General features: G+C 41.7%; 1 protein-coding gene across 2 annotated transcripts; it reads left to right on the top strand.

Annotated features, from left to right (window-relative positions):
• Positions 1 to 7,983: 7,983 nt before the first annotated feature.
• Positions 7,984 to 17,778, top strand: misp3 (MISP family member 3). 2 transcript variants are annotated; one of them, XM_052084681.1, is made up of 4 exons: positions 7,984 to 8,397; positions 9,703 to 11,735; positions 12,669 to 12,751; positions 14,692 to 17,778. In XM_052084681.1, the coding sequence occupies exons 2-4, from the start codon at positions 9,749 to 9,751 to the stop codon at positions 14,785 to 14,787; spliced, it is 2,166 nt and encodes a 721-aa protein (XP_051940641.1). In that variant the 5' UTR covers positions 7,984 to 8,397; positions 9,703 to 9,748; the 3' UTR covers positions 14,788 to 17,778. The 2 variants fall into 2 exon arrangements, with proteins under 2 accessions (XP_051940641.1, XP_051940642.1); XM_052084682.1 differs by having other exon boundaries at positions 7,993 to 8,397; positions 9,703 to 11,696.
• The last annotated feature ends 481 nt before the right edge of the window (positions 17,779 to 18,259 follow it).

The following is an 18,259-nucleotide window of genomic DNA, read 5'->3' as shown; positions in this document are numbered from 1 at the left end:
CGGTGGATGAAGACGCCCTCAAGATCAGAGACAGTGTCACTCTCTTCTCGTCCAACTCCACCTACGTCCAGCGTAACCGCTTTGCAGACAAATGCCATTCGTTCACGCTCAACGCCACCAAGCACGGCCACGTCATGACTCTGACAGGCGACAGCTATCTTTTCACCGCTACCTTCCACCGTACTTCCTGCGCGACATGTCTGCTGTTCCGCTTTGACGTGGAGGCCCCAAGCCACACCACCACAGACCTCTACATTCTGAGCAATAAGCGAGAGCTGGGTGCCGGCGTGAAGGAGGAGTTTGTGGCTCAGGCCAAGTGTCTGGGCTTACCTGAACCCATCTGGATGGATCCCACCAAGGAGCTTTGTCAGTCCTGATTGATCCAATAAACCTGTTGTTACACACACTGCTTTTGTGTTCCTGCAAACTTTCAAATGAGGGGGCAAAATTTACATCACCTATTGATATTGTCAATCCCCCTTCTCGATGGAAATTCTGGTAAGAGGTGAAATCATATAAACAAGACCGAGAACAGACGAACGTCAAAACGTGATCTGTGAACACCGCGCGAGTTGAGGCGCGATTGCCCAGAAGGTCGGCCATGCTGGCTCACCTCCACAACTGACAGTTAACTTTCTGAACGCCTCCGCAATCAGCGGTGCCATTTCGTAAACAGATTATATATAATATGACGAGCTGCCCTCTCGTCTAATATATTTTTATTACTGTAAATATGGAGCTATTAAAATAATGCACTAAAGAAATTGGAATTAGGACGAACTATCTAACTCTATCCATACTACTAAAGATAGAGAAGCGTACTTTTTTAGAAGTTAAAAGTTTTTTAATCCAAAGCCAGCATAAATAAAAAAAAACACTTCTCAATGCCGCATGAAAATTACTAAATCGAGCAAACGAGCAACACGGCTAGACATAAGACCCCCCCGCCCCCCTCCTCAAAAATGAGGAACCGTCTAATCAAAAAACAAAAGCGCTATACCATCCTAAATATTAAGGCGTGTTTGTTTTAACTACTTTCAATGTCCTGAAAGTCACAGCCTCCTTTATCAAAATAAAATCGTGGGTGATATTTCACAATTTATGACCTGAACTGTTTAGCAGAAGTGATCAAAGTATTAGTACATCGTTTGCCGTTTCCTGTCCGGCTCCATTGTCCAATATTTAATGTCATCATCTTGCATTTTGGGTTCATCGCTGGTTGCTCACCAGATAGAGGTCGGTGCTGTCCAGACCTTCCACTTTGAAGGTAAACACCAAGCAGTCCGGACAAGGAGTGGAGTAGAAGGTTCCCGCCATGCCCATTCCCATGGCCTCGAGGGACAGTCAGTCCTTTTGAGATACTCAACGTTGAAATGCCTCCCAAAATATGTGGGTGTATTCACGATGAAAAATTACACGGTTTAAAGTATGCATATTACTACTAGTTTACTCTAACTGTTGTCTCAGAAATCATGACAACAACATATCATTTAACGTTTTAGATTTGTTTCTATACCTCTTGCAATTTGGATAGAGTTTGGTATTCAATTCTAATTATAATTACATCTTTAAAAATAATACATCTATTTTAGACGCGAGAGCAACTCGTAGTCATTTCTCAGGACAGAAATTTGTTACCACGAAACCGCACCGATTACCGCGAATAAGCTATTTTGACTGGGTGTGTTTCCCGTAGTTTGCCATACAAAAAAAACACCGACATTGTGCGCATGCGCGCGTCTTGGAAGAGCGTGCAATTAGAGGAATGAGGTGCACACTTGCTAACGTGCCATTTAGTGGAATTAGATGCATCCTTTTGTTCCTCTATAAGTAGCAAGCGATCTTTCGTATTTTGTCATTCATGTTCATGTTCTGCTTGACTTTGGCGAATCAAGTTGGTGAGTGAGACTTTCTTTGACTTTTTGATTGAACTGTGATCTGTGTGTAAAACAAGAATCGGAATCAGAATCATCTTTGTTGGCGAATTATGTAGAACATGCAAGGAATTTGTCTCTGGTAGTACAGGTTACACAAGTATTATTAATAACGAGCAACAACGATAAACAAGAACATGACTAATAAGTATCGAAAGACTTTTCGTCATGGAAGAGTACCAGCCAATGACAGCTGTGAGACGATGCGTGAAGTATCAAGCAGAGCTATGGTGATAAATGGTAGAATACAATGACCGTTATACAGTTGGTGCTATCTTGGGCTATCTATGACTGTGCGCACATCACGAATGTGACAGACACCCGTTTCCACATCCCATAGGCTCCATCAATACCCTCCTTCGCAATGATTTACTTGACGTGTGCGGTCGTTGTGGCTTGCTTGCTGTCTGGCACCACTTGCGCCCCTCTGGCGTGCGAAAATCTGATTCGTCCTCTGGTGGACATTCCTCCCGACCACCTGGAGGGAACATGGGCCTTGGTCGCTGGCAGTGTGAACCGATCGGTGGATGAAGACCTTCTCAAGACCAGGGACAGTGTCACTCTCTTCTCGTCCAACTCCACCTTCGTCCAACGTAACCGCGTTGCTGACAAGTGCCAGTCGTTCACTCTCAACTCCACCAAGCAAGGCCACGTTGTGACTCTGACAGGAGGCGGCTATCTTTTCACCGCCACCTTCCTCCATACTTCCTGCGAGACCTGTCTGCTGTTCCGTTTTGACGTTGAGGCCCCAAGCCACACCACCACAGACCTCTACATTCTGAGCAAGAAGCGAGAGCTGGATGCCAGCGAGAAGGAGGAGTTCGTGGCTCAGGCAAAGTGTCTGGGCTTACCTGAACCCATCTGGATGAATCCCACCAAGGAGCTCTGTCAGTCCTGATTGATTTAATAAACCTGTTGATGCACACTCTGCTTTTGTGTTACTTCAAAGTAAAGTAACAAGCTACTCTTGAAGAGTAGCTCGTTTAGTTTCACACTTGGTGGGTCGAAGACGGCTCCTGTATTTATCCACACAGGAAATTCTCAATGTTGCCAGTCAGTTAAAATGAATTATTCACTGCACAAACGGGTGAAACAATTCTTTTACCCTTTCCCATCAGTTACGCTACCCAAAATGCATTAGTCTACAAAAGTCCAAATGGCTCTTTAAAAATGTCATGAAAGATGGCTTTTGCGTACTGATGCTAATGTGCAGTGGTTTCGCATGGGGAAACGATTCAAATTAAAATAAAAGCAAAACAAAAAAATTGCAGAATGACAGCTTGCATCTTATAAAACTTGCAAGTTGAACCACTTGTAGCTCTATGGCACCACTAGTTTTCAAAATGCAGGAATTGGTTCGCAGTGGGAGAGTGTGGAACTAGCTTACATGTTGATGCCTTTTTTTTTTTTTTTGGCTGCAAAAGTTTGACAAGCGCTGCTCTATTGGATTTCTGTGAATCATTCAACTGCTGTGTGGTGAAACCGGTCTATATAAGTGACCAGCAGCTATTCCCAAGTGAGCGTGCTCGGTGTGACCCAGGATACCAGGATGATCGTGTTGGTGTGCTCAGTCGCTTTGCTCTGTTTGCTGCCCGGCAGCCGAAGCGCTCCCCCGACCTGCGACCAGCTGATGCGACCGCTGGTCGGCATGGCTCCCGGTCACGCGGCGGGAAGCTGGGCCGTGCTTGCTGCCAGCATGACAAACATGGCGGACGAAGTCCTCCTCCGGCAGAGAGACAGCATCACTTTCCACGCTTATGACTTCACCTGCATCCAAGCCAACCGCTTTGGAGAAGAGTGCAAGTACTACCGCCTCAATGTCACCTTGAAAGGAAATGTCGTGTCCCTCGAGGCTATGGGAATGGGCATGGCGGGAACCTTCTACTCCACTCCTTGTCCGGACTGCTTGGTGTTTACCTTCAAAGTGGAAGGTCTGGACAGCACCGACCTCTATCTGGTGAGCAAGAGGCGAGAGTTGGAGCAGAGCGAGAAGGAACATTTTGCGGCTCAGGCCACGTGTCTGGGCTTGCGCGAGCCCATCTGGATGGATCCCACCAAGGCGCTTTGTGAAAAGAAGCCAGTTGAGGAGGTCACGGTCTACGGTCCTGACTTTATGCTACCTGAATAAAATTGTTTATTCATCCATGCAGCCACTCTTTTCTTTCTTTCCATACATGACATCAGGCACCCAAACTCTCGGAATACAACTCCCTCCTCCCCCAATCGGTCTAACGTAAAACCCTCAAAATTATAAAATGTAATCAATCAAATCACAGAAAATCCACTAGCTTGATGCTAACACTGTCGTAACAAACGCCAACACACAAACAACATGCGCTGAAGAGGTAGCAATACTCGGACATTCTTGATCATCTGCAAAAAAAGACTAATATACAGTTACGAAAACCCCTGTGTATTATACTGCCCCCTGGTGGGCAGAAGGAGCAACATATCAATGGGTTTGACCAAGTGGTAATTTTTTTTCTCTTACGTCATTGTTTTATTACTATTCTATAAAGCAGGGGTCACCAAACTTTTTGAGAGTGAAAGCTAGTTCATGTGTCCTGATTGTGTGAAGGGCTACTAAATTGATACACGTCTAAAATAACATTTGTACAAATTACATTTAATAATATTAGAACATTAGCTAGCTACATGTATACTGTAGCTAGCTAGTTAGATAGCTAAATAGGTAGCTATAGAATCTATAATACTGCCCATGTTTGCATTTTTAAATCATAATTTCTACGAGCAAATCACAATCCTAGCACTGGCGGGCTACTGGTGTGGTCCTCACGGGCTACCTGGTGCTCGCGGGCACCACGTTGGAGACCCCTGCTATAAAGTATTTGCAAGAGAGGCCTGTGTGTGTGTTTTGGCTGGAACGTATTGCCATTTCAATGGGTAAAGATTTTGATGCTGGTGTTGTGATATCACAAATATTGTCACGGAGCAAATTACATTTGTGTTTCAAGGTACTACTGTAATTTTCAGTGGACGTTTTTTTTTAAATTGTGAATGTTTTATAAATGCTATAAAAAGAAAGTGGATGGATGGATTCTCGATCTGCAATTGACTGGCAAGCAGTTCAGTGTTCCAGCCTTACCGTTCGAAGTCAACTGGGATAAGCTCCAGCACCTCCACGACCCTCGTGAGGATAAGTGGCTCAGATAATGGATGGATTGAAGAATAATCGATTATTAATAAGTCTCAATAAAATATTGATACTGAAATGTATTCCATAAAATGTGGAATGTGTGAAAAAAAATCCATATTAATAAACATAAAAAAACAAACGCACAAATTAACAGTAGTAATACCAATGTTTTATATATGTTAACCAACAGCAACAGGATCTTTTATTATACAAAGTATCATCAATATATAATTGTAATGCTCAAAACATTAAAAACTCAACATCAAAAAAAGTGTTTCCATAATTTCCAGTTATTAAATAAAACATGCTGTACATTTGGCTCAATACAATAAAATATAAATGATATACTGTACATACATTTTATTGAATTGTATTTCATTTGACTTGAAAATGATGAAAAGATGGCCGGATAAATTACTCAATCACGGGATCAGAGGTGAAATTAAATCGTCACAGATTGAGCTATTGCAGCATCGCAGAACAGATTGCAATGTTCTCGTTATTGCTTCATGTTACTTCCAAGCACGGGGCGATGGAATTGGGACTTTAGTTCTTCTGTTGATTTGTATTGTGAAACTACAGGCGTCCGGTCAGCCAAAGCAAGCATCAATGTCCTCTTCACAAGACTTTCAGCAAAAGGTGGGGTGTACCCTAAACTGGTCTTCAGGCATTTTTAGAACATAGGTGAAGACAGACGGACCCGGAGCAGGATTATAAGGGGGTCGTTTGGGGTTTTTCATTATGCTTCGTTTTTATTTCATTCGGAGTTTTGTTCTCTAAATTCAGTGAGTAACAAGTAACATTTCAGAGCAGGTTCCTTTTTATTAGGGTTTTTTTATGCAACGTTTTTCTTTGCTTGAGTTATAATTTGAGGTTTACATACGAATGTGTATATGTATATATTTGTGTGTGTGTAATATATATATACACACATGCATATTTGTAAAGTGCAATTTTTTAATGTCAAATACTGTAAAATAAAATAAACTACAATTCTCAAATGGCCTTTTGAGTTTTCCTCATACAATACCAGAATCAAATGAACCCCAAAAGCTCATGTATGATATTAACTGACATGGACAAAACCGAAGGACATTTTCACTGAAATTAGTTAATTTTAATTGTTACAAACATAAATTGTAGTTTCCGTTTGTTAACTTCAAAGCATTTTCATAGTTGTTTTGTTAAAATTAAAAAAACACATTTTCATTTTTTAAATTTTAGTTCATTTTCATGACAATAGCCTGGGCCGGAGAAAGCGCACAAAAGTTCGGTGAGTACATGAAAATTCCATAAATGACGACCAAAGTTCGGATTCGAACCCCCAATCTTAGAACTGTGAGTGAACCCATTTTAACTTCTTTGTTGATTGTTTCTTTGTTGTTTTTGTTTACGTCATGTATGATTAGAATAAAAGAAAAAAAATCACGTGTGACCTTTGAGAAGGAAAGACTGCGCATCAGTAAACTACATCTTTGACGTCACTTCACACATCGTCTTGATGGACAACATAAAAGAATGATTAATATTTGTTTGTGTGCTTTGTTGCGGGAAATACTTTTGCTGCACCCAGTGTCAACAAAGAGTCATAGTCCAACATGACCCTGTGGAGTTTAGTATTGCACAAGTCAAATCAACTATAAAAGCAGTCCGCTCTCTTATTCCTGCAAGAAACATTGGAAAGTCAGCAAAGGACATGCATCCAGTCGCCGCGTTTGTTCGGTGGGTTGTGTTGGCGTGCACCTGGTGGTGCTTTGTCCGCTCAGCTCCTTTAGCTTGCGAAGACCTGATCCGGCCTCTAGATGGAATGGAAGCTGGACTCCTGGCCGGCCGCTGGGCTCTAATTTCGGGCGGTTTTATCGACCCTGCAAAACTTTCCTACTTCAAGCGCAGAGACAGCGCCAGCATTGATGTCAGTGTGAGCCCCGGCGGTGACATTTCCTATACGCCCAGAGTTCACATGGAAGGAAAGTGCTATTCCAGCACCCACAACGTGACCCTAGAGGGCAGCACTCTTCATTTCCAGGACGAGTCCAGCCTCACCGTGACCTTGGTCTACACGTCGTGCCAGGACTGCTTGTTGTTGCGCTATGACGACAACAACACGGTGATGCGCGCCTACCTGTTCAGCAGGAGACGGGAGGTGACCCAGGAGGAGAAGGCCGAGTTCACGGCGCAGGCGGCGTGTCTGAACATGCTTCCGCCCGCTTGGCTGGATCCCAAGAAGGAGCTCTGTCCTGTCGGAGAACAAGAGCCTTGTGTCACTTCGTCATAATACAGCTCATAAATTCTTTGTCCATTTTGTTGCATCGCATTGAGAATAAATTTTTTGCAACACAATAGTGTGTCGAGTGTGATTTATTATGCTCAAGCAGCCTGCGCAATTACAATAAACCTCTTTCGCGGGGGTTACATTGCATCTGGAAAGTATTCGCAGTACTTCAGTTTTACACCCTCATTCCAAAATGACATGAATTTATTTCGTCCTCAAATATTTACATCAAATAATAATTGTGATTTAAAAAAAAACCTAACAGTTATAATTTCTTTTGCACATTTATTGCAAAATTTTTAAAAAGTTAAGAAATCGCATGTATTTAAGTCCTCACAGTCTTGGACATGGACATGGCAGGCACATCATGTTTCCACTTAATGACTGTACATTGTAAGGTCCAACTGGCACCGGCGTGAAGTCAAAGGAATTGTCTTGTGGCACTTCGGTACACTGTTCAAAATCAAAAGGGTGCTAAATTTGTACCTATAAAGGTCCAATGACATGTCAACAGGGCATTACCCTTAAGGGCACACCTTTTGCACCCTTTAGTGACGGTGACTCTCGATGTACAGGAAGACAAGGCAATGGCCAATAAGTATGACCCTCAATTTTGTAGTTTATTTATTTTTTCTGCCACTGTCATTAAAGTGAAATAGAGCCATGTATTTTTTCAATTGTAAGAAGCACTTGGCTTCTTATAACTATATAATAATTATCACCCTCACTAAAGCATTCATTCAACTATGTATCGTTTTGTTTTTTTTCCCCCCTGATGAATGTGAACGCGCGAGCAGCGTGAAGGTAACACGTGTCGCTCCAAAACAGGATTAGCATTCCTTAATCCACAGCAGCAATAAAGTAAGCCTCTTGTGCCCGTGTGCGCGTTGTCATTATTGTTTATGCATTAGAAAGTGATTGCTGGTCAGCATTGTGCGCTGCAGATGTGCACACGGAAGATGACGAGAGGAGTGTGTGCATGTTAGAGCAGTGATGTGTGTCGTTGGGAAGGCATCTTCGGTAACTTTTTACAGGTCAGTGGAATGCCTGGGGTTGAAAATGATGATGTTGATCGGGTTTGTGCTATTATACAGGTATGTATACATTTTTCCTTTTCGTCATATGGATTTGCTTCCAGTGATTTTCTTTTCTGTTAAAAATGCCCTCATTTTAAATTGAGTTTGTGCAGCCTGCACTAGGAAGTACTTTTAATGGTCTTAAGATTTTGTTGTTGTTTTGGTTTTTTTTAAATAAAATAAATCTTACGTTTGGATAATGAGGTAACGACAAGTCTGTTATATAATAGGTTTCTAATCCGTAGTCTCGTGTACTTTTCTACAATGAGATAACGGTACTGTGAAGTGCATATCATATTAAATATACAGGAACAGCTTTATAAATCCAAATGGTTTTGAAGATCTAGTAGATTTTGTGATCATATGCATTTGTCAAAAGACATATCCTTTTTTTTGTTGACAAAAAATATCGCACATAGAAATAACATTGGGAGCGAATGATATCATTTTTTTCATAATAATAATTCTACCAATGCTGTTATACAGTATAATATGTATGTTTAGCTTTTGGATATCTATGGGTACATTTTTCCCAATTTGACCTCAGTGCTGTGGTGCACATTCCCCAAAATGATTAGTCCAAAATTTGAAATTTGGACTCTGGCTGAGCCAGAATTACCTTGTGTGTGTGTGTGTGTTTACCTTCAGGCTTTAAGCTGATTAACTATTAGGTGGGTTTACGAGCTGCACAAGGGCCACCACTGCACTATTGCAGACTACGTATATCACGCTGAAGGCAATAAAAGTGAAAATAAGGTGACAGTCATTTAGGATTTAAGGTGATCAGGTACATTGTCTCATTTGAGGGTCTTGCAGAATTCATGCGGTTCTTGGCTACCGACCGAGCGCAACTATTGCCCTGGCTACAATATGTTCAGTCAATAACACAGCCAGCGTTGGTTACGTCAGGTACAGCAATTACAATACCTATTGCATCATTGGCTCGCCGGCGAAAGACTTTTCGATCTCCACAACGCCCCAACTTATTGGTCGTGATGTATTAAAAAGTCATGACATGCAGCTGCAAGGATGATTCCAAAATCAAAGTGAAATTGTTTGAAATTGTAAAAAGCTCTAAAACTGCAATGGAAAGCAGCTGCGGGGTTCGGTGGCGTCCTAATGATTAAAACATCAGTCTCACGATTCTGACGTTAGGAGTTTGAATCTCGGCTCGGCCGTCCCGCGTACAATTTGCATGTCGTGCTCCTGCTGTCCAACAAATGATCCCTGTGGTGCTTCACTCTCTGCTTTATGTCCTTTTAGCGCTTACTGACTGTCTAGAGATCAAAAGATCCCGAGTGCCGTCACCATGGCAACAGTGTCCCTACAAAAGCAAGAGGGTCTCTTTGACTCGCTCGACAAGCAAGAGTGCCCGATGCAATGTGCTGTGGACGCTTGCCTTGATTCTGCTGTGCTTGACCAAAAGGCCCCCAGAGCAGAACCGGAAGATAGCATTGAAATGTTCCAGGCATGCAGGGATCAAGGCCAAACCAGAGAGACGCTGACAGAATGGGTACAAGCAATCCAGCAGCCAACGTCTCACGAGGAACTTGATGAGTTTAATCTGTTGATTGGACAAAGTGGTTTCCAAAGGGATTCCTCCAGCTTGAAAGTGAAGGTTCCAGAATGGCCCGGTGATGACGATATCAACACAAACAACTACTCTCCTGACTGTCACCGGGATGTTCAACAATTCTCACCATGTGAGGACGCTTCTCCAGCATTTTCTGGAAGGGCACCTGAAAGTATTACTCATCAATTTCCACTTGTTGTTTGTTCGCCTACATTTGCTGATGAAGAAGAGGAAACAAACACGTGCGGTTCCAAGTCCTCGGACCCGACTGTGGATGTCATTCCCTTAGACAGCCAGCAGGGAGAGCTACTCCCCCAAGGCCAACATGAGCTTCCCCCCAAGGGAACAAACCAGGAAACTGCTCAACAGGTGCTCGGCCAGAACTCTGCACCTTTGTCTGTCGTTGCCATGGAGCCACCCAATCAGGGTGGGGCACCTTGCAAAGGCTCCGTCTGTGTTGTCACAGTGAGAGAAAGGCAGGAAGACAAGGCAGTGCAAAGGACAGAAGGGGAAAGCGAAACAGGAGAGCAGGACCACAGCGGACCTGGAGGGAACCAGGCGGTTGGACGAGAGCAAGGTGAAGGACTGGTAAGATCTTGTGAATTCAGCCAAATCCAGGAAGAAGAGAGGGAAAATAACGACAGTGCTGAGGGTCCTAAACTCATCAAAATGGAGAGCGACTCAAGCGACGACAGCCAAAGCGACAGTGGATTATCGGCGGACTTCTCCCCGCGCAGTACTTCCAACATCCCCGCAGCCTCCCAAGAAACTCGACCCAAAGAGACCCCCATTGAGAGGGAGATCAGACGGGCCATTGAGCGAGAACATAGTCTGAGAAGATCTAGGGGACTTCCGAATACATCCCCAGAGTACGTTGAGATCCCCCTGATGAAAACTGTTGTCAACCAGAGCGTCGCTGCCAAGTCAGAGAAATTTCACAGTGCAGACAGGGAGCTGGCAGGAAAACTCATGCAGCATGACATCCACGAGGAGGTCGGCCGAGAGCAAGATCTGGTCAAGCTGGGGAAGGTTCCTGGCTTCTACGATAAGGGGACAGTTCGGCAACTGAAAGAGAAGAAACAGATTTTTGAAGCCTTTCAAAATCGCAGGGAGTCGTCTTTGAGCATGTCCAGTGTGAGCAGCAGCAGCAGTTCCAGCTCCAGTTCAGGGAGCTCATCACAGGCATCCACTGTGAGAAGCTCGGAAAGGAGACAGAGTACAGAGCCTGTGAGAGGTGCTTATGCGCGTTCACCTCCAAGAGGACCGGGTTTATCTGAGGGAATGTCTTGCCAGGTCATCATTATGGAGAACAACCCAAGTGCCCCAGGACAGAAGCTTTCCCCGACCAACGCGGAGGTAGATGGCCTCATCGGTGTTGATCGACAAGCTTCCTACGTCCTCCCATCCTGTTCAGGAGGATACAATTTAGAGATGGAGGCAGAGGAGATGTTGCCTAAGGAGAACCCCTTCTTCAAGCTGCGCTCCCTCACAAATGATATTAAAGTGGAGCAGGATATCCGGGAGGCTCAAGAGAGGGAGAAAGAACTCCGCAAGCAGAGAATCAACTTGTATGGGGGAGGAGGAGATGGCGGGAGGCCGGTCGGCATGGATAGAAGAAACCTCCAAGGATCTGTTCTGGATTCTTCCAACTCCTCTGCCAGTGGGCGCAACAGACACAAAGCAGGTCAGGCCCCTTGGATGAGGCACTTCCTCCAAAGACGGGGTTTGTGGGTTTTATTCCCATCTGGGGTAGCTTTCATTTGTCCAGTATGGGATTGAATCATAGCTCTTAATTTGAAGACTTAATATGTAGAAATATGTTTGTATATATCATGGTTAATGGTCATTTAAGTGGAAAATGTGTTTATCTGTGTTGGATTGTGTGTTTATCGATAAGCCGTAGGTGGTATCGTGATACTTTAGATATCATTGACAAAATGAAGTCATGTTTTATGGAACTTTCTTTGTATTTTTTTTGGGCATCGTTAGTTGTCACACGAGTTCAAAATCAGCTCCATTTTCAGTTTTGTAGATATACATACATCGTAGTTGGATTATTTTGATTCCTTGGATTATTATCTGTCACGTGATACCATCGATATTGCAGTTGCTCGTTAAAATTTTAGCAGGTTTCATTTGACTGTAAATTCACATTTTAGTCATATTCTGTGAAACAATATCATCATATATTGCAGTTCATTTTATTGTATTGATTAAAAAAAAACGCTAATGTGAAACTATAGATAACTTGGGCCATATAGTATGATTATCATATCGCAATGTACACACTCTGTGATTCCCACCCCTCTTTGGAATTATGATTGTACTCACTCACTCACCGATCGCCTCATTTGAAAATGTGTCCTTTATAAATAGAACTTGGCTCAGTGTCAATTTTAGTGTCGTGCGTGAGCGTGTGTTTGCTGTCAGGGAGGGTTTCTCCACGGTCTTTGTGTAGGTCTGAATTTTATCACAGGGCATCAAAAAAAGAGTCAATGCCAATGACGCTGGACAAATGATTGCCTAGCCTATGAAAAAAATAGTCATCCATTTGACCATAATGGTAAATGTACATCAAGACCTTTTGGCCATACAATGTGCTTCAAAATATAAATCTCTTCTTGCTTGCTTCCTCATACAAATCAATTTCTTTCAGCTCCACCAGCCCGTCAATCTGTTGGTAAATTCAGTATGTGGCCCCCAGCCCAGGATCATGAACACACGGTGAACCAGCAAAAGGTAAGCAAAGGGTCCTCTGACTCTTTATAACACAAATTTGAAAACGCACTTTAATAGGGTCTGATATTTGAGAAAAGGGATCACAAACCCTAGGGTGTAATTTGCACTTTAAGGGTTCTTAGCCCTCAAATAAGAATAGTTATCACACAGCAACTTGCAATTAGTATACTTGATTCAAATGAGCTACATGAGCACTCACGTGGGACGGTAAACGGCGGAGACTTTGACATTTTTGTTTGCTTGACTTATTTGTAATAATAACAGTAACTTTGATGAATATACTGCACGCATGATCGAGTGGACAACACTCCCAAAAATTTAGGAAGCCCTGTTATAGTCAATACAAATGTCAGAAAATCACTTTTTCCAGTCTTTGAAACGCACTCAAAGGACATCTCAAGTTATCTCCGAAGCGACCTGCCGCGGAACAACTGGTTGGGGGGGTTGCGGCATTCCGTGGTGGTGGTGGTGAATTTGAAATGTATTCTTGTTGAAAAGTTCACAGACTTCAAAACAAGCATCTCAACAGCGCCAAATGTGGGCCGCAAAACATCTGATAGCTCTCAGAACACACAGTGAGCAGCTTATCTTGCTAGATAAGGAGACAGGGAAGAAGAGTCTGGGGAGTGTGTGTGTGTGAGTGTGTGTGTGTGTGCGTGTGTGTGTGTGTCCCATTACCTGCCTTGTGGCTTCTTGCATCTATTTCAAAGTGTTGTCACCTCTTTCCACACACGTTCTTTCTGTTCATCATCGGTGGCTGATTAAGGCGCTGTAATAATCTCACCTGGGGGGGGGGGGGGGGGGGGTCATCCAAAGAGATGATATGGAAAGGAAATGCAGTGGGACTGAAGCAATTCAGTAATCAACATCACATTTTGACATCTGTGTTTCAGGCAGGGTAAATACAGTAGAAAACGATAATCGGGCCAAGTTGGGGCATTTTTCCTTCCCTTTCATCAAAGGCCCCATCATCAGATGCCTCTAAGAGATTATCTTGAGTGATGATCTTGTAGTGCGGGATGTGCTGAGAGTGATTTTCTTTTTTCTTTTTTTTTTTTTTTTGGCCTCCATGATCCGCTCAAAAAAAACGATTGGGACTCACAATCGTAAATGTTAAACCTGTACCACAATTCTTCATCTGTGTGTGTGGTCAACATTGAGTTGGGCTGAGCCACAGGCTGTGAATGTGACGTGAAACGGACCTATCACCAATAGATTAAAAAAGATTAGAAGAGCAAGTGGTTGTCGAGTGTTTGTATATCTCACAAGACATTCACCACACCAAAAGTGAATAGGAGATGAGTTGATCAGAGAAGGGCAATAATGAATAAAATGACCACCATTTTGGAGTGCAAAAGACCAGCAACACTTAGGCATTCAATCTTAACAGTGCTCACGGTTATACAATACATTCTTTATCCTCTGCGAGGAGCTGAGCCTAGTTGAAAGGAATGGAGACAATGATATCTAGAGTCTATCTGGCTGGCTGGCCATTCAATTGATGCACGATGGCCATTCAATTGAAGCAAAGTGTAAGAAAATTGATAATTTTTTGAAATTGGATTTCATGATATAACTATTGTAAGTTTTTAGAAAGTACAATATTTTGAAGTACTGTACTAGTTTTCTGTAAAAAAAAACATTTGTAATTTTTTTTTTGGGGGGGTGGAGACTGAACGAATGAATGCAATTTCCATCCATAGCAATGGGGAAAGATGATTTAGGTTAGGTTTAGATAATAAAGGACTACATATCGGAAACCCTCAAAGCCTTCTGAAAGTGTGTTAAATCATCCATTTTCATCTTCATATCGTACATCTGATTGTCTTGATTTGTCATTTTCTTTCACTCGGTTTTCCCACTCATTCAGTCCCCTCCTCGCTTTTTTTACCTTGATCAATAATCGCCCCCTGTCTTTTTGCATTCTCGCTGTCATTTAGGTGGTGCAGGGCTCCCACAGTTCCAGACACAAGACTCCCTTGGTGCACCTTTGGGAGTCAGGCCTGGTCAACGGACACAACCTGCAAGATCAATGAAGAGGAGCAAGTTTAAAAAGTGATGATTTTTGGAGAGCGTGTGAATGAAGATGAGTGTGAAAGTGAAGATATCAGACAGGAGGAAAAAATGACTTGAAACTAATTGCACTTGTGCACGGTATAATCTCAACAGATTTATTTTTCTGATATTCTCTACTTATTAACTCTTATCATCCAAATAAAAGCAAGGGTCTGATTGATTAATCGGCCGACCTTTTCAATCAAGCTCTTTAAAAATTAGCTGTTTTGTTTGACATGAACACATTGCAAAATAAAAAGATACTTGCGTTCAAACATCTCCCCTCCCCCACAAAAAAAAAATCCATAGATTTTTTTCCAATTTTGCTTTTTCTGTCTGTAATTCATATATTTAATGGTGTGTTATGGAACCAAAAATCACGTTTTTTTTGTATTCATTATACCGTATGTACATTTTTTTTCCATTAATCAGTGGATTCATCTGTTAGGGGAATTCTATTCGGCCAAATCCACAACGGCCTCCAAAAATCCATATAGGTCCGGCCCTCGTAAAAACAATCTAAACTTTTATGTTTTTATGATGGCCTCCAGTACAATAAAACACATTTTAGTGCTTATGCCAGCTAGTTTTTCACTTCAAAGGTATTTGTAGATACACAATCATTGGCCTATTTGATTATATTTAATACATATTGAGTCTCTAGAATATTTTTTTCCTTATAATTATTGTGGTTGACGTAGCACACTGCTTTATACTGATAGCAGCTTCTAATTGCAGGCGTGTGTAAAGTGGAATCTGATTTAAATTAAAAAAAAAAGCTCTGCATGTAATTCACTGCCGTATTATTTTATGTGATCACCAAGTTGACAATTTCCAAATGATCTTGCTGCCCAGTGGTATGAACAAACCAGGACTTAATCCCGGACTTTACCTAAATGTGCTGTGCTCGGATTACGCTGCAATAAAGTTGATCTGGATTTCGCAGGTGAATTATGATCCAGAGTACACAGGCGTGAATAAAAGCGCCTCTGTTGGTTCACTCGCTGACACCTTCTTGAGTCATGCAGTAAATGTTGAACTTTGGAATGAAACTTGATATTAGCCAGCAGGTTCGGGCGACTCTTCGCATTTTATTTTCTAAGCAGTGTTTCTCTTTGCTATGGATGTTAGATTGGCAGAAACATTGATGGTATAATGTAAATCCTTTTCTTAAAGTCAAGAAATCCATTGCAGTAATTATCTAGATTTGTTAGGCAACTATTCAGTTATCAAACAGCTGCCAATGCACATGATCAAGAATGAAATAATATTGATAAGTATCTAAAAAAAATCTCATCAGAGGTGTGCAACTCTCCATTAAAAGACAATAAAATGTGTATCTCAGTACATGGTGTACAATACGATTCAAGAAGTTTCCTGTCAAACTCAACAAAAAACAAAGTGAATTACTCGTCTTTTCATTATACAACCACATATTGTAGCTTAGCCGTTATGTATAGCATAATGCTAATCCTAACACCACACTTAAAAATAGCATCTATGTGGCAGTGCTTTATATATACTGTATATTTTTTTTAAATAAATGCTTGAACACTTGACACATGTAGACAGATAACAACAATACTCACAGGCATGCATTCTTTATCCTCAGCAAAGAGCAATTAATATTGCTGCGGGGTTATTATGTCTCCTCTACCTCCCAGTATGTCCATATGCCTGTATTATATACCCCCCCACATAGTCAAGACAGCCACCCCAGAAGGAGCAACATGATGATTGTTGAATTGAAGCAAAAGTGGGACAAAAATAGTTCAATTTTTGTAAATTGTATTTAATTATGCTCATGCTAACCCAACAACCGAGGAGTCCTGGCTGATCCACCAATTTTTATAGCTTTATATTCTGAAGAAGGCACTCTAAGGTTGTCATGGCAACGACAGAGATGCTAATCTCCTTTTTACAAGCTAGTTGCCTTAATCGCAAGATTGGGTAATTGCATACTGTTGCTTTAACAGTGTCATGGTGCTAAAAATGCAACAAAATGGGATGATGTGATGATGATCACAGAAATTCTGGCCTATTTTCTGAATATCATATTTTATCCACGACGGTTTTCTTTTGGGTATCAGGGCCGTGGCATCAAATGGAATAGCAGTAAAGTTGCCCAGATTTTCTGCACAGCGATGCATAAATCTCACGTCTTTAAGGGACATAGCTTCTCTCCATTTGCCTTGACAAATAAAAACAAATACAGCAAGCTAATACTCACCATAGTAAAACTGTCAGGTAGGATCGCAACAAATCAACTCAGCAGTTGTTTTTGTTCCAACGCGTCTCCTTAATATGTGTTATGAATAAACTATGGGCTTATGAAACAAAACCATGCCATCATATTTCACTTTAAGTATGCAATGTACCCTGTGGATGTTTCAGTATCATCCATACACACATCAAAACAGATTTTCTCAAATATTTGCATCATAATGCTTCTCCTGGGTGGGGGGGGGGGGGGGGTGGATTTGGTGCACGTTCAAGAGAAAAGAGGATACCGAGGATTAGATAAAACAGTAATGCGGGATGGAAGACTGGCTCATTACGGTTTTAGACTGCAAATCATAGAGTAAGTCATGATATAACATGAGCAATAATGTGACGCGGCAATTGTGCAATGAGCACTCTTAGGAGTGGTAGTGTTAACTTGTATCTTATAATTACCTATGAACTTATATCAAACACCATGCCCTCTGTAAGAGTTGCTCTGCAAGTTCGTTGCTGTGCAAGGTTCTGCGTCAGAATTTATACTGCTATCCATATAGTAAGTGTTGCTATGCAATGTTGTTGCTGTGCCAGGTTATGCGTCAGACTAAAGTCTGAAAACCCCTCCCAAGAAGAAAAAAACAGTAATATAAGGGGCCGCACCTCACTGCTTGGGGAATCGCTCCATCACAGATCTGTAAATGATGTTTCTCCATCAATTGTAGTTTAAATAAAATTTCATCGTTGAACTAAGACTTTCATTGTATTGGTTTCCCATGACAAGATAGGAGGGTTAAGAATGATTTCACAAAGGTTTTGGGCAACTTTTGTTTTTTCACTTCCACCTCCTTTTTTTTCATTGACAGATTGGCCAGGTCATTCGTAGATGTGTTTAAAAAAAGAAAAACAAGCATGTATGCAAAATATGCATATAAAATATGTCAAATATGCATTTAAAATATGTCAGATTGTTTACTTGAATATTGATAATCACACTTGTTTTAGGAGGAGTAGGAATCATTGGGTACTCATGATGCAATACTATCACAATACTACCCCTCCAATGTCCGTAGTATTATGATACAGTAACTGCTTTTCGTTTTGCTTAATGCTAACAAACAATTCAACATGTCATTGACATGCTAACGTTAATATCGATGATTTGCTGTTTTACAAGGAACCGATATTTGAACACAAATGGTGGAGTAATACATTTAGACAGAAAATATAAAAATA

The sequence above is a fragment of the Hippocampus zosterae genome, chromosome 13 (assembly GCF_025434085.1).
Source record: "Hippocampus zosterae strain Florida chromosome 13, ASM2543408v3, whole genome shotgun sequence".
Classification (NCBI taxonomy): Eukaryota; Metazoa; Chordata; class Actinopteri; order Syngnathiformes; family Syngnathidae; genus Hippocampus; species Hippocampus zosterae.
The sequence above is the reverse complement of the archived record's forward strand: the minus strand, read 5'-3'. Positions and strand labels throughout refer to the sequence as shown.

Excerpts from the sequence above, each read along its gene's own strand:
- misp3 (XM_052084681.1), top strand. The coding sequence starts at position 9,749 with ATGGCAACAGTGTCCCTACAAAAGCAAGAGGGTCTCTTTGACTCGCTC. Across the intron at positions 11,736-12,668 it reads GCACTTCCTCCAAAGACGGG|CTCCACCAGCCCGTCAATCT; the intron begins GTTTGTGGGTTT and ends AATTTCTTTCAG. Across the intron at positions 12,752-14,691 it reads ACACGGTGAACCAGCAAAAG|GTGGTGCAGGGCTCCCACAG; the intron begins GTAAGCAAAGGG and ends GCTGTCATTTAG.